The 17,685-nt window shown below is 32.7% G+C and overlaps 1 protein-coding gene across 1 annotated transcript; it reads right to left on the bottom strand.

The window, feature by feature from the left end:
- Positions 1-10,571: 10,571 nt before the first annotated feature.
- Arl1 (ADP ribosylation factor-like 1) lies at positions 10,572-17,096 on the bottom strand. Its single transcript, XM_068771547.1, has 5 exons — positions 16,909-17,096; positions 16,613-16,829; positions 13,957-14,068; positions 12,056-12,273; positions 10,572-11,150 (listed from the first exon to the last, which is right to left on the bottom strand). The coding sequence occupies exons 1-4, from the start codon at positions 16,910-16,912 to the stop codon at positions 12,064-12,066; spliced, it is 543 nt and encodes a 180-aa protein (XP_068627648.1). The 5' UTR covers positions 16,913-17,096; the 3' UTR covers positions 10,572-11,150; positions 12,056-12,063.
- Positions 17,097-17,685: the final 589 nt, after the last annotated feature.

The raw sequence follows: 17,685 nt of genomic DNA, 5'->3' as shown, positions 1-17,685 counted from the left end.
CACTGCAGCAGTCGCGCGAGCTGCTGCGCGGCGGCGCGGGCACTGCCGCGTGCGCCCGCGCACCCTGCTCACGAATTCTTCACGAGACTCGTGCCCGCGCCCGGCCCGCGCCTGGCCCGGTACACTCGCGCACACTCCGCCCTGCCCTATCGTACCTACACGTACCTACATGTACAATTTTTAAACCGCCACTTTGTTTTTACCATCAAAATTATACAAACATTTTTCATGATAACTACACAACTTTTAGTAAAAATATACACGTATATATGATGTATGCGGGCAACGCAAGGTTTATGTAACATTGAGGGAGACATATGCCTTGCAAAGGGCGTCTATCGGCTGCCATCGTAACGATATAAAACAGATGTATATTCCAACCACGCATTCTAATATTTAATCCTAAACAAACTCATCAAAAATTAAGACAAAATCGAGGGTTCAGACACAAAGTTTATTTCATTTTCATCACAATTACAATAATTCTAAAATCCAAATACTTCTTTAATTTTCAAAACACTTTATGCATATTTATTTTCAAGCCTCACAATGTCATAAAAGATGCTAGTATTGATATTTGGTTAACTATTTACCGTTGACAATTTATTTCACTCACGAGAGCCGAGCTTATTCGTTGCTACAAATCATACTACAAAGTAGATCGGTTCAAAATTAAATTATATTGAAGTGTGGCAGCGTACAGAAAACTAGTACCGCGTATTTTACCTCGGGCTATAAGAATCCACGTGGGACATGGCGCGTCACTTTAGGACGCGACTGTACCCAGCAGGCGCGCGCGCAGCCTCCGGTCGTCGCTCGATCAACCAGTCCGACCGCTTACACTCCCCCTGCACGCCTCTGTCCCAAACTTTACACAATTCCACTCGAAAATCAACTTTACACAACCACTATAGAACTTATAATCGACCGATAACCACACACGTTACATTAACCGTCATTTCGTACGAGACATGCCATGCAGGGCTCTCCAGATATTCAACAGGACTCCTCCCAATGTGGACTCTAAACTGTTTACAATAAGGATGCTATTCGCGAGCGCTAAGAACCGGAGGAATGCACCTGCGGGCTACCGGACACCGCAATGATTGCAACTGAACTGCCACAATAATATTTACAGAGTTTAGTTAAATACGATCACTGGGACACGTGCGTCCGCGAGATGTGGCAACCGCCGCTACTTGAGCCTCCGCGGCGCGCGCCGGCCCTCTCGACGCGCTCAAAGGATAATTGATAGCTCTGTCTAGCGATTTCTAATTCCAGAATGCGGACGCAATTCCAAATAACAAATAGCCGCCCTTCGATTTCTACGAAAGGATTAAAAATAAAATCAGTCAACATACAGGATGATGAAGTGTAAAGCCTTATGGGTGAATGTACAGCACATTTGTCAGCAAAAAGCTTTATAGCTTTTAAATATATTAAATAAGTAATAGCATAGCATAATAAGCATAGAGTAATAGACATAAAAATAGCGATATACACGAGGTAGCCTTAGAAATGAAGAAAACTTTTGTTAAACATTGTGTATGCTCTATAAAACTATCAACTCCCTCTAAGGTATCTATTTATAGTTTAATAATAATATATAGTTTAGTCGATATAACTAGAAACTCATAACCTCTTTGATTTACTACGCAATAAACTTTAGTAAATAAAAACTCATAAATAATTCTCTTTTTTATTATTATTATTAGTCGCCATGTACCTCTACCCTAAAGCGGGAGAAACCTTATACTACCTTAATTACATTTTTTTACTTTCTCAATTTTCTAGTTACTAAATCAGGCAACGTTTTTTTTCCTTTTTAACGATCGGTTTTTTTGTTAAAATGATTTTATATCGTCTTGCTTTCTGAACGAACCCACTTTTATTTGTACATCACAGATTCATCTGATCAACACTGCCACCACCAGCAAAAGTCAACTTTTGAAATAGGCACATTTGCGTTAACCGTGCGAGATTTTGTGCGCGACTTTAATAATTCCTAATATACTGTGAAAGATATTATGGAGTGATAAAGCTAGATGTATTGAAAATAAAACCGACTGAGTATATCGTTGAACAGTTCACAACCCTTTCGCTCTGTGAACTCATCTCCAGCTGTAAAAGCCACAGCATCTAACAGCATTAACTTCATCCGAGGCAATAGTAGTATGTCGTGGTCTCTTAAATTATGTCGCATTTGAAATCGTCATTACCACTTATTCTAAGTGTAAGTGACGTCATTATTTGGAAGCACATTTTAATTTTGCTTTTAAGTGAAATCTATATTTCACAGACATTAGCGTCCGTGCCTCTAATTTTACTATTACATTCAATATGTCTGAATTTTTTTTGCTATTTTTTAACTTAAATCGTAAACTTCTTCTTCTTTTTAGCCGATGGACTTCCACTGTAAGGCATAGGGCTCCAGCAAAGGTCACGTCGATGACCGGACCTTTAGTACCTGCATCCAGCGACCTCCAGCAACCTTCGTCATCGGTCTACCTAGTAGTGCCTCGTGGTCTTCACTCGAGATCCTTCCAGCTACAACTGCCATCATTTACACGAGCAATGTGCCCCGCCCACTGAAATGCTTGTTAAGAAAATTGTAACCTATTTTAAACTAAATTAAAGTCGATCATTATTGTTTTTTAATAACCTGTGTCTTGTTTGTTTTTAACGACGTCATAACAATGTCCAGTTTGTAGAATGATAGAAGGAGGAAAAAAGAGTGCTATGGAAGACGAGAACGAAAATAAAAATTCTACTGATAAAAAAAATAATTTAGAAACACAAAACCCTGTTCCCAATTAAATTGGGGGTAGAAGGAATTAAAAAAAAAAACAATGTCCAGTTTACAACATTACGGTCTCAATTTGATTTTAGTTTCTATCATATAAGGCTCTTCGGGCATTTTACTCACAGCGAACACGTGGGATCACTATAATACGATCCATAGTGAATAATAATATTATAAATATATATATATAATCGTTAAAAAATCTTAACATCACTAAAACAGTATTTTAAATGTTATTAATAATCTATTTTAACACGAGATATCAGATAAATAACGTCAACAATATTTTCAAAACAAGGTGACGTCAACTTTATTAACATAAGTAACATAACTTCGGAGATTACAATTCAAAATATGTTTGTTCAATTAGACATTTACATGCGCTTTTGAATCGTCGATTATTTTAACATAAGCATTAAGCTACCACCGGCTCCGAACGCTGGTCTGTTGAGAAGAGCCGGCCACGAACTGAACAGTTGCTCTTTTAAATGAAATTTAACAATTTTGTATGTGTATATTATAATATCAATCGTGTTAATAAGTCGACGAACTAAATTCCACACATATGATCAAATAAACGCTCTTGAATGTTATAATAAGATTTAATTAATAGTATACTTTTAATTTTAGATATAAAACTAAGAAACGGAAGGTATAAAAAATCTAGAGGAACTTTATTATACGCGTAAACCTATGAAAGACAATACAGTGCAGTTTGGAAAAATGATGTTATATACGAATAACAATGTGACAACGCCTTCGGAAATTCGAATGCATCAACGGTTCAACGAACAACTGTAACTTCTGTATTAACGGAGTCATATTTTACTCACCTCCCCATTATCAATTACTGATCATAAATATTAAAAAATATGTATTGTCCCAGTATCTAACTTTAAAAAATAATAGAATTTTACAATACCATAAACAATGTCTTTACCTTTTTGGTTCTTTAAAATTTGAACAAAGTTTCTACATGTAGCTTCCACCGAAGGCACTTTTAGAGGCCTACCGATCTAAAATATATGACCTAACAAAAGCCTTTAAGTTTAATTACTATATACAGATGTTTTATAAGCGTTTTTAGCGTTAAACCGCATCAGACTCAATGGAGCTGTAGACTCTACCAGCATTGTTCCATGACACAAAAATAAGTACTATACATACAAGATATATCCACGGATTTGTCCAGTGATTTCAATATCTTAGACGTAAACCGGACCGCGTAGATAGAGAATGAATCGTGACGTCACATGACGCACGCGCTTACAATGCCGAGCGAGATGTTAGTTCATCATGACATTGTTATAAGACAGACCTCTAGTTACGAGATTGTTTATATAAATATTTATTAATGAATATAGCCTATTCGAGTTAAGAAAATAGTTACACAATCATGTCCCTAGGTTAATTAAATAAGAAAGCTGTATTTACATAGACCAGTTGTAAACTTATTAAAAGATGTGTTGTAGTGGAGATTCTTTCTGATTCTTTTACTCAACCGTAACACCTTCCAAAGCAGAGTAGAGTCAAAAATAAAAAAAATATTAGAAAATAAATGGATAAAAAATTGACGATCACTAACGAGTTTTGTTGAAATTCCAATTTTGATTAAACGCATTTATCTTTTCGGAAAGTAGGGTGTGTCTCTCTAATTTCATTGTCATCATAATGTCATAGACGCTACAGAGACACCCACTGCAATGTATAGGCTGTCCATAATGTCCAGTCTAGCGCTGCTCGCATCCAGCGATCTACCTTCGACCATGACCATGTCGCCTGTCCATCTTCTTGAGGATCTACCTACGCCGCATCTACCACCGTGGTCGCCACTCGAGAATCTTTGGGCTGCAACAAGCATCGATTGCTTAAAGGAACTACTCATTTTTGTTTTCATTTCTCCACCATTTTCCAAAAAAATCTCCAATTGAATTAGATTGAAATGTTAAACAGACGAACGTACTAGACCAGTGGCTTGACAAGTTGAAATGACTAACCAGCCAATATAGCGCGCAAAATTGATGACAGCTGTTCCCTAAAGGTTAAGCAGTGGAGACCACCTACAAGTAGATAGATGGCCTTATTAAGATCCTTAGAAGACGCTGGATGCAGGCCGCTTCAAACCTGTCAGCCCATGTCTAGCAATGGAAATCTTACAGCTGAAATAATGAAGCCTATACTAAACAGTCGCTAAAAATATGCTTCAATTTTTTTCAAATATACCAGTGCAACGTTTTTATCCAATATCTCAAATTTATACTGTTTTCACACCGGGTACTGCTTTGACAACTACAATATAAAGCCTCCACATCGTAAAATGTGAGGTAGAAACGTAGGATATTTTTAAAATTTTCTTGAACCTTAACTTCAGGCAAGAAAGGATATTTAGTCTAAAATGTCTATTTTCTTAAAATTATAGTACAAGCATTGTTTACGATAGTAGAAATCTCAGAACCCGTGAACAGAATACTAAATTGTTTTCTTCTTACTTTGCTTTCTTCTTTCGTAGGCTAGCTATCATTAGGGTTACATTGATTTCCGATCCTACAACTCTGAACAGCTCTCTGATGTTCGTGAACCAGGTTCTTTAGCCATAATACATGTCTTCTGGATAACCTTTCCACAGGGACAACGCAAAGGTAATGCTAGATTACCACCAGCTAAAACCCAAGTGTCTTCTTCGTCGTCTTATGTCAAAACTACGGAAACACCTTCGCATACAAGTATAGTTTCAACGCTGATGATACTTTAATTTAGGGTAACTTAGGGTAGAGCTAGAACCCCCCACCCGTTATCATAAGGACGTGACTAGAATAAGATCACGCACCACTGCGCGGCCAGGACCTGCGTGCGTCGGATTACCCCAAAATCCTTCACCAACACCTTGTCATGGAGTTGAAGGTGGGCGTGGTAGAAACAGCTCTGTTGTTCTTTCCTTGGATTTTACTTTGTGTTATTAACTGAACAAGATGGTATTTATGGTAATTCTTGCTATACCGAATGATTAGTTATGGGTGTTAAAAATTTTAAGCTTGTTGCTGACAAATGAGCTACAGATTTACCTTTTCTTCTACACCTACAATCAAGATACTGCCGTCTTTTACATTAACCTTATACCCAATTTGAAGGTAAAACGAATGGAAGGATTGAGTGAGTTATATCTCAGTGTTGCCCCAAAATTAATGCGTGTGAAGCAGTGGCGAGCGGGGCGGCCGCACCAGGCACCACAAGCAGGGGGGGCACCAAAGTTGAAAATAATTTTTTTTTTTGAATGACGAATAATGAAATGTTAAAAGAAAAATGAAAACCATAATTTAAAGTAAATAACATAAAAAGAATATCGAATTTTACTATTTTTGTGCTAAAGAAGTTGTTAAATAATTTGAACGTTAAAAAAAATCTAATGTTATTTTATATATATTTATCATTATTTTGAACCAAAAAAAAATATTTATTAACTACATTCTGTTCTGAATTTTGAAATTATTTACTCTTTGGGGGGGGGGGGGCACCAAGCCCCTAAGTACTCGTACAGACCGGAAATTTCCGCATTGCAATAAACAGGTTACATCATTAAAAACCAGCGAGTCTTATCACAGTAGCATAAGGTCGAATTCAGCATGCGTCATGTCCGCGCCGAATACCTCATCTGCCGTGTTATTAAATGACCGGCATCTGTGGAATTTGCCTGTTTGAAAACGAATTATGGATGTAACCCAATTTAAAAGGAATTCCCGCCGAGCGGATTCTTTAACTGGCAACTCTGAATTACGATTTGTTTTTGGCATTCGTTCTTGCCATGTTTTTTGTCTTGTCAACTTTATTACAAGAGCTTAAATCAAAAATCTAAATGATAAAATATTCGCAATAATTTTTGAAATATCTTAATTCCTTACAGATACGTGTAATTTCTTATTTCATCTTTATCACTACCGATAAACTATTGCGAAATATATAAGTCAAACAGTTTTGGCCAGAGATCGGCAACATATATCTTTCAGGTTACCTAGTGACATATTTAATGATTTGAAATGACTTACTTTAATCATATAAATAATATATAATTCATGTAAAAAAAATATTTAATTGAGTTATTTACACGCCATAAGATTGCTCACTCCTAAGTAAGAAAAGCACATGTGCGGAAGTGGCTAAATATTGGTCCTTTTCTTACTTAGGATGGACTTCCGCGAGGTAACGCCTGATTCCATTAAATATTGCTCACTCCTGATTTTAAGTAGTGTCGACTTTCAATTACGCTTACAGTATAAATCATTCAACAAAACTTTTTATAGATTACGTAAACATATCAAGTGAAGATTCATTATATTTTAAGTACATTTTATTATAGTTAAATTAAGTATTGTAGTAATGTCAGTTTCTACAATTTAGTGCTCGAGGATTAGGTTAATTTTACCTTTATACCTAAGAATCCACTCAAAACAAAACGGTAAATTTCTTACTTTTGAAATTTTAAAAACGTTTATAGCACTGCATATAATTTATTATGAAAAAATTACAAGCATTGCTATATAAGTTGTGGATTGTATCTTTAACAGGCCAAATCATTTGACAGCACCTTTCAAACAAGAATATTCTGCTTTCACGCTATTGAGAAGCATACATGTCCATCATAAGTCTTCAATCTCGACAGCATTTCGATCAACACAATCGACCAACCACCTGTACATACATCTACAGGGTGTAACAAGAGTAGTGGATCAAACGTGGCACAGGGTGGGGTACCTTTCCGTTTCACAAATTTTCAATAACTTAGCTGATATTTGTGACTTTGTCCTTTTTTTTAATATCCAATGCTTTTAGAAAACTTTAAACTAAACCATAAAATGCAATGCAACTAAAGCCCACGCTTTTAAAAACTATGGTTCATTGAAAAAAAATACTGAAAATTTCATTCAGCAATACTTAATACTTATATGTTAAAAATGTAATTGAATGACGGAGCAGCGTTTTTTCAATATTTTAATTACGTGAATTGCCCATACCAAAAGTGTTTCGTTTGGCTAATGACCCGAGTATTTGCAATTCTTATCAGATAACAATAGTCGCTTTATGTTCAGAGTGGTAATTAGATATTATCATATTGTCCTTGATTAATTGCACAAATTCATTTGTTACTGTTCCATGATTTAACATTTAATTTATTAAAAGGATCCATGCAGTTTACAACTTTTCACGAAATTCTTAAAACGTCTAGATATACGGCCTTCCATGTAAGCTATTCGGACACGGTATATTGTTGCACCTCAATCATACTAAAACCCATTACATATGTCCGTTACAAAACCGTGGAATAAATAATTCATTTTCGTTAATATTTACACGATACTAACAACAAAAAAATAAAACTTTTTTCATAATCATCACTTTATTATATTAGTATTTTAATAATAAATAACAATTACGATAATAAATTTTCTTTTTCGTTTACTACAATTGCAATTTATCATGACACATGATATATTTTTTACTTACATAAATATGCGCCTCTTGTTTGACAGCTAGTGACAGATATTGTAACTTATGTTTTGAATATACAGGTAAAGGAAAACATTAGTTTTACTGTTTTGATTTAAAAAATTTTATCCATTAGGATTATTACTTTTTATTTATTTTGGTTCACACAACTGATATACAATATAATAATTACTTAGTTGACATGTCATAATTTTTTTTTGTCTTGCCATGTACTCGATGCGAAAAATTTTTTTTTCTGTAACTCATATCACGCAGTTTTTACAATAAGTTTATATAAATTAATTTTATTAAATATTTTCATTCGTGCCTTAATAATGATTTTTAAAAAAATAGCCGAATTTTCTACTGGCAGGTTTCAAGTATGGCGGTTAAAAATATATTTAACAATTGATTTTTAATTTTATGCATCTAAGAAATAGGCTCAATAGCGTGATATCCATTTTGCCGACGTCCTTGCTACAAACTGCCAATAGCGTAACATTTTTTTCAGATCCGAAAGCTCCAGCGGTTCAAATGACAATTCACTTTTGTTCTGTTAGTGCGTCGTTATTTATAATCACCAAGACACAACTTCGATCTTTTTTTAACGATCAGGTGTTTACAAAATTTGTGTCTCATTATCATACCAGCCCCTAGACCCACAGATACTTAGGCCTCTCCCAAAGATTGCCACGGTGACCGGTTTTGCACTGCCAGTATCTAGTGAGTGCGCATTTATCAGCTGGCTGGCGGGCGGTGCACTTTGTTGTACGACTACCACTGCATGTACGGAAGTAGCTAAATATTGGTCCTTTTCTTACTTAGGATGGACTTCCGCAAAATAACGCCTGATGCCATCTAGTGACCTTAATGTCTATGTCGCCGGTCAACCTAGACCTCCCACTCTACCGGCCCGTGGTCGAAACATGTTACATTACTTTTTATATTATAATGCAATAATCAGATAACTTCTAGCACCTAAACGTCTGCATAGACAGACAGTAAATAATAATGAAAATGCTTTTTCTTGGTATGTTATGATTACGAAATTCTTTATTTTTCTATTGTTTTTTGGACAGAGTATATCATTAATTAATTGACAGTATTTGCATTATACATTCTCCTCTTTAAAAATTTTATGTCTGCAACAAATTACTCTCTATAAAAAGTATATTATAAGTAATATACGAGTATATATTAGCAAATTCTTTATGATAATTTACTCAAATTGATTTACTTCATTACCTGTTCACGAAGGGGACACAAGGGAAACAGAAACAACAAAATAATACAGGACACTGTAATCAGAACAACCCTCTGTCTCGCCGCATATAAATTACACGTAGCATGGGGAACGTCAATGATACAAAATATATAATAAACAATCAATTGTAATAACTTATGTATGTACCTATAGTAACGCCGCTCCTGCCTATCAAACAATTGTTTTATCTACTGGCATCACGTCGCCGTCCGCTCCGCTAGCCGGCGCGCCCTTCACCTTGCAACACTGACCCTTTGACAGAACGAATTTCCCGCGTTGTCATTTTTGACATTTAATCAATTAATTGAAAACATCATTTCATAATTATTTAAAATCATATCTTAATGTCAAAACATTATTCATTTAATTTTATTATACACATATACATAATTATTTAGATATATTTCGGTTTATTTTTGATGCTTCCATAGTAAATTCAAAAGATGTATATGCTTTTTTAATTAAAATGAGAAGCTGTGGATATTATTGGATGAAATATTTATTTTATTTCAAATCCGATGTCCAATTTTTCAATTTTCACCAGTCCTGGATGCACGTCCTTATTAACTTATACATTACAAATTACTTTTTTCAAATGACTCCACATTACAATGACTGATTTTTATGGCTATTAATGTTTTATTAAATAAGTTATCTGATACATATTTGGCGATGCATGTCATTTTTTGCACTTTTGCGACACAAATGTCAAATTCGATTGTTTTGTGCGTAGTAAGAAAAAATTAAGTGTCACTTGTGAAATATTAAACAAAACAAAATAAATATGTCTATCACAAACATACAGTGAAAAAATTAACTAAAATATCATTTTATTAAATACAGATAAGGTAGGAAACGTTAATAATTATATTTTAAAGCAAATAAAAGAATGACCACATTATAAATAAAATTATATCGATCCATTTATAACTAGATTAAAATTCATCACAAACATGAAATAAAATCAAGGCGATGATAAAAACAGAGTTCCCATGCTTTTTGCTTTGAAGTTTTCTTGTAAATTATTGAAATATAAGCATTCTTTTTAAACAGACTATGAAACCAGTATAAATTGACTAGGAATTGATTTTAGCTAGTATAAATCAGTTTCCATTATCTTATATAATAAATATTAGTGTCTAAGACTATAAACCAACAAGTTAACATTGTTTAACTACCACAGATAAAAAAAAACGTGATATATTTATTCATACTTGACTCGATCATTTCAAGGCTTTGTCCTGGGATGATATGAAAAAATAATATCACACAATAGATTTTATTTTGTATGTACAAAAACTGCCAAATACCTTATAGTGATTGTTTTGGTTTGAATATGTATGTATATTTTAGTTTTATAATATATTTAATATGCTTTGGGTTGGACCAATTTTAAAACTAAACATGGGGTTCGGGATGCAAAAGCAATGTACTTGCAAGTTGAGAAAAATTTAGAGTGGGAGCCCACTGTTGGGCGTCCGGGGAGCGGCGGCGACGTTAAGTACTAACTTAATTGCTGTAAACATATGACTAATAGATAATTTACTTTTGTCCATCTCGCGCACCCTCAAACCCAATGCTGGCTTTCTTTCAAAATGTACACATCTGGAAACAAAGGTTTGGTTTAATTATATTAATTTAGCGTATTTAAATCTACATACTTCACCTATTCTTTAATGAAATATTTTATTTTAACATATTAGGTTTAAAGACCTAAAAAACCTTTGATATTTTATTCCTTTCTTGTGATGTATAAGAGACATAAACAGTCTGCTAAATTTATTTTTATTGCACCATTGCTCATTGATATTATTCCAGTTTAGATCCTTTGACTTTATCAAGAGAAGAATAGCAGAGAATTCCAAATTGATAAGAACTAGAGTCAAATTCAGCTTCCCTATACTGACATGCTTCAATTGAAGATTATTCAAAAGGACACCATATGAGAACAGCCCCCAACAAGCTTCATCTGGTATTTTTTATGATTACCTTTGAAAGTTAATAAAGTAGACGAAACAATTCATTACCAAGCTATCTCTAGTACTGATAAAAGGTATAAAATGCTTGTCAATATTATTTTTTATGTACTAACATTATAAAATTTTAATTAAATTTATTATTATCCTAATAAACATATACATAGCTTTCGCAAATATATTGACTTATGTAAGAAAGGGACTAATATATAGCTACTTCTGCTATGCAGCATTAGCATTTAGCAATGAATCGGTGTTTGGCACTGGTTTATGTAACATTACTCCTGAGGATGCCCCGTGGAGGGGTGAAACACGTATTGAGTGAATTAACGGTGGCAGTCGTGTAATTCACAAAGTTTGCCGCATGCGCATTTATCAGCGAGCTGGCGGGCGGTGCACTTCATTGCACGACTACTGCTACATAGCGGAAGTAACTATATATTAGTCACTTTCTTACTTAGGATGGACTTCTCCAAAGTAACGCCTGAATCTATTAGATATATTGACTTATGACCATATTTTTAATTTTTTTACCTAAGACGTTATTTCCTAGCCTGCAACGCGTCAGATAGCCAGTCCATCGCCTGATCCAGCCCTTCGCCCCTCACCGCCGAAGTTTTGAAGATCTGGAAGGTCCTATCGCGCAAAGCGTCCAGCCCCAATGCTTGGTGCACCTCGGCAACGGTTAGGCAGCCGGCCATATCCTGTTTATTTGCTAGCACCACCAGGATGGCGTTGGCTAACTCCTCTTCCTGGAAATATAAAAGAAATGTAGAAACATTTCTATAGACTAGTGTTTCTAAGTGGTAGTCATTTCAGTTCTTATGATAATCCATTTATATTAATTAACCAAACAAGCCTGTTCCTCTCGGGGGCTCTCATTTAGAAATTCTTAATAATATTCCAGTGAATATTTTTTGGTCCTTGTCCTTAATCACTACAAGAGGATTCTGCCTCAGAGACCTAAGAACTTGACAATTATCTAACCTATTGAAGTAAATCTGTCTCATATATTAGTAGACAATACAAGACCATATGTTCCCGATGCTGGGTTGATCATTAACTAGTTTTTTAACTGGATGTTTTTATGGCGCCTAGTTAGTCTAAAGGCAAATAAGGAGTGTTTTTATAAAATGCCTCTACTCTTAATAAGCATTTATTGAAACAGTAAAAATTTTTAAAAATATTTTTTTTCTTCTTTTATTGTAAAATACACAAAACTTTGAACATTGTTTAACAATAAATAAAATTATAACTATGAAATGTTTTTTTCTATATGGGACTGTAACATACTTATAATTTTTAAAATTATGAAATCTAAGAACAAAAATGGTCAAATAACTATCGCCTCCCTCCGCCCTTGTTATTTTTTCATATATCTTTTCGATTATCATATAAAAATCTATTATATATATTACTTTTTGAAAATGTCATGCCCAAATGGAAATATTAAGGGCTTACAAAAAATGGTTTGTCATAATTAAATCTATTAATTAGTACCACTCATTGGAGAGATTTGGTTACAAATACCAGATAAGCGGTAACATGTCTGATAGGAGTACTGTAATGCACTTTCAATGTTATAAAATACCTCAGATAAAGAATACTACATGCTTACGTCTTTAAGTTATCACCTCAAACATAAAACAATGGTCAATATTCAATTATAAATTTAACCATTTATATAAATATAAATGAATTGTCCAATATTTGTCTAAGTGCAAATTTCGAGAATGTCATTCACTAATTTACACATTTATTTTCGATATTTAAATTACTCCAGAAAGAAAAAAATAACAACAAAATGTTTTTTTTTTATAAAGCTTCTATCCGTAGCTGATATCAATCATAACCAAAAAAAAAAAGAAATGTTTTAAGTTGTAAAAACAAAAAGTTTGTTTTGAGCCACAAAGCCAGTTATAATATTGAAATTATATTCAAAATATTACATAAATCTCATTAAATATAATTTAAATAAGTAATTGTTGATCATTATCTAGAAATCTTTGAAAAAAAAAAATTCTATCCCATTGTAACTGGACAACATTATAAAATATATCAATTGAACAAGTAAAATATAATTTTGGTAATTCCATTAGTCCTTGTATCCTATTTGTTTCTCCTCAATGAACATAAGCGATATAGACTTTGGAACAGTGTTCTCCAACCATTTTTTGTACCATGACCCAGTATAAAATTTTTATATAACATATATATTTGTTATCGAAAGTTAAAGAGTTAAACTTGCATTGAGTCCATTTCTGATTTGCTCTTTAAACAATCAAATTGCTCCCCTTTGGGTCGTGGGCCCTCTTTAGTATACCACTACTTAAGGGAGTAAAGGTTAAAATAAGATATGTGGTAACAAAATAAAAAGTAATATTATTTACCAAAAGTAAGTACCCTTTAAATTGAGTGAAAAGGTAAACACTTACCCGTAACATGTGCACCAATTCATCCTTTGAAATTCCTATTCGATCCCTGTCCGCAGAATCAACAACATAGATTATTGCATCTGTATTCCCGTAGTAACATCGCCAGTAGGGCCTGGAAACATATTTTTTTTTATAAACATTAATACTAATATTTTCGTCATTATTTCAGCTGTAGGACATAATTAATAAATAATAGTCTACTGCATAAGCATAACCCATATAATTAACTAGCTGTGCCATGTGTGAAATTAACAAAAAAAATATTTAGTTCATTTTTATTTCCAATATATGACTTTGACATAAATTTAACAATTTATTTTCTTACGTCTTACGTCATATCTTATAATTCTTACGTCACAAACAACTCGAAACATCATCATTCAGCTAGTATGAATTGGCTCTCGCATAACAACTTTGCTGAAGATCAATACATGATCTAATGCATAGTTTGATTCTAAAAAGGACATACACAAAAACATTTATTTTTATATATGGAAGATAGATTTTAAATCATTGTTAATAAATATATTGATAACTAATGATCTTTTTGGGAATGCTTAATATTCCAAATTAACTGCAATAGTTGTGTTATCACAACACCTGTAACTTCTATGAAAAATAACTCTCAATGTTATACATGGCTTCATTACACACCATAATTGTCTATTTGTAAACCACTAAATGTCTTCATAAAGATAAATTGAGCTATATAATTTTCACCTACTTTCTGAATAATGTGCACGAAGTCTACAAATCATTTTAGATTTGCAGATAGTTCAGGGTAATACATATTTTTTCCAGACTCGACAGACATTAGCATCAAAGCATTTTTTTTAAATTCCTATTCATTTCCAAATTTTTTCGCTTGCATTTTTGCATGTCAGAAAGTTTATAACTCTATTTATTTATTTTCCAACTTAAATCTTAGATTCTTAAATCATTAAATCACTTTGAGCCACTATCACTGGGCCCCAACCCTAAGGGTCCCACCGGTGTAAATGAGTTGGAGCTTAATTTCCGAACCTTAAGATGCCTAATGTCAATACATATTAGAATTAATTTATTTATTGACTTCCAGGTATGTAGAATAAAAGTATCTTTTGCACATTTGGTGGGCTATAAAACTATCTTACTAAAAACCACACTTTACATAACACTTTAAAATTGTTAGTCATACAATATAAATTATTATTGGAATAGTTGGAGAAACTTTTGATATGAAAACCATGAGTCATAACTCGGATATGATTTCTTTACAACAATTTGCTACTATTTTTTTAAGTTTTTGCAACTGATGTTAAAAAAATTTTACACTAGCTCTTCTTATAAGTTTTCCAGACATTTAAAATATGTTAACATAATAATAACATAACTTTGACTTTTAATTTTCAGAAAATTATTTCTTTATTATGGACATTTTCCATTGGTGAAGTTTGCATATATTGTCAGAAGAACAGTGTCCATATTGCAAAGTATATGGATTAATTGAATATGTGCAATAATTTCTTTGTAAACTTAACTATTTCCAAAGAGAATGTTGGTTTGTTACAAACCATGTTACGAAAATCCTACACTGAGGTCAATAGGCTGATATATGACATGGTCTTGGTCTCCCAGCAGCTTAAATTGTAATTTCTGAGAAAAAAATATGTTTCTATAGGGTTGGAATGTCTTAGATATATAAAAACTTAACATAAAAAAAAAGAAAATTATTTTGTAATAAAAATCATGTACATTCATATGAATCTTTATTATATTAATACTTTACTTTTTATAATTTTTGGATTTTAATTGAATTTGTTGTTAACAACCAAAAATAATTCCTAGCAAATGATCACTTGGATTCAAAGTCAAATTGAATTCCTAATTAATTAGATACAATAATTTAATTAAAAAGATTAAGAATAAAGAATCTAACAAGAGAACACAAAATTCAAATTAAATTGGTAGTATAAAAAATGTGCTTCTCACTATAACACAATAACTATGTAATGCAGGAATTTCCCATATAATATTTGTGCTGTTATATAACTAAATTAAAAATAATATTATTAGTAATAACTTTGAATTAGGAGTTAAAATTTTAAATGGGGTTAGTCTATGACCACTCCATTAATAAGAAATGTTTTATAGTGACTTCCGGTAGCTCCAATAGCAATTCAAAATATAATAAATCAACGGTTTTTAATTGTACAAAATTTATAAAATTTGATTTTAATGAAATGGATCACAGTCAAGATTGTGGGAAGTAACTAGATTTGGACAGTGCAAGTAATTGTGGTGATCTGTGGGTCCTGTTTTGCTGTGGGTGTTTGTCCGCTGACATGAATGATTAAAAATGCAAACTTTAAAAATGACATTTCCTTATTATTCTGTTTCACACTTATAAACAATTGTAATTTATTTATTTGTAAATATTTATACTTATTATAGGTTCATCTTAGAATATAAGTTTTTGTGTACTTTTAAACTAATATATCATTTGATGGGGGAGATATTATATATTGTGCAATAAAAAAATTTGTTCAATTTTCATAAGATAAAAGAAAGCCTTATGTATTTTTACTCATAAAAGTTGATCGTAGATGCGTATACAAGTTATCTCAAAAGGGATGACTAAACTAGCTAATCCTAACCTCGCAGAAAACCGACTCACCTGATACTAGTCTGTCCGCCAAGATCCCACACCTGGAACTTGAGGTTTTTGTACGTGACTTGCTCCACATTGAAACCAATAGTAGGTATAGTAGTTACAACTTCGCCGACTTGCAGTTTGTACAATATTGTCGTTTTCCCGGCACCGTCCAACCCGAGGATCAAAATCCTCATTTCACGCGCCCCCAACAATCCACGGAAGTAACTAAACAGACCGCCTGCAATCCAAGTAGTGTTATAAAATAATTGCACGCTATTTAGCTGACAAATAATACAAAAGACGTCAAACGCACTCACCCATTTTGTATACTAAATCTTAGCCTAGTATATCATTAGTTATTTATCATGGAATGATATCGAATCTTTAATGAGACATTTACAATGTCTTAATTCATTAATTATAACGTATACACGTATTATTGTTTTCTACACCCTAAAAGCTTAAATGTTGTTAAATGAGAATCGAAAACTACATTCATTCCTACCATTTGACGTGTAAGCAAGCACATGGTGCTGCCATATTAGCCAAAAGTAACCACAATTTAAATAACAATTGCGGTATAAAGATTAATTAAAAAAAATCTAAATATTAATAACACTTTTGAAAATAAATGTGTTTTAGAATTTGAATTAAAATATCTTACGACATTTCTGTAAGTTGTCTGTAATGATTGATTTGTAACAGTGACATCTAGGATGTACATTTTGAACTATAGAAAATATTTGTAATTATAGAAACTAACAAATGCTTTAGTTTAAATAACAGCCGGAAAATACCACAATGATGTCGCCACCGTGTTACGACTAACTTTCTACTGTTAAAAATAGTAAAATTAAATTGCAGCTCAAAAAAATCAATAAAACATCTTTTCATATTCAAAATACTTTTATTCAAGTAGGCAGTTACATGCGCTTTTGAATCGTCGATCATTTTAATACTATATAAATAGTTAGCTTTTAAATTGTATACTTTATCACATTTTTATTAATATTTTTTACCTATAAAAATCTTCATACGAATTTAATATTTATTATATGCAATCAGTTATATTAAAATTCTAATTTATGTTGTTT

Source organism: Battus philenor, unplaced genomic scaffold, assembly GCF_028537555.1.
Source record: "Battus philenor isolate CCGP_79_NKW_IND1 unplaced genomic scaffold, ilBatPhil1.0.hap1 SCAF_4, whole genome shotgun sequence".
Taxonomy (NCBI): Eukaryota; Metazoa; Arthropoda; class Insecta; order Lepidoptera; family Papilionidae; genus Battus; species Battus philenor.
The sequence above is the reverse complement of the archived record's forward strand: the minus strand, read 5'-3'. Positions and strand labels throughout refer to the sequence as shown.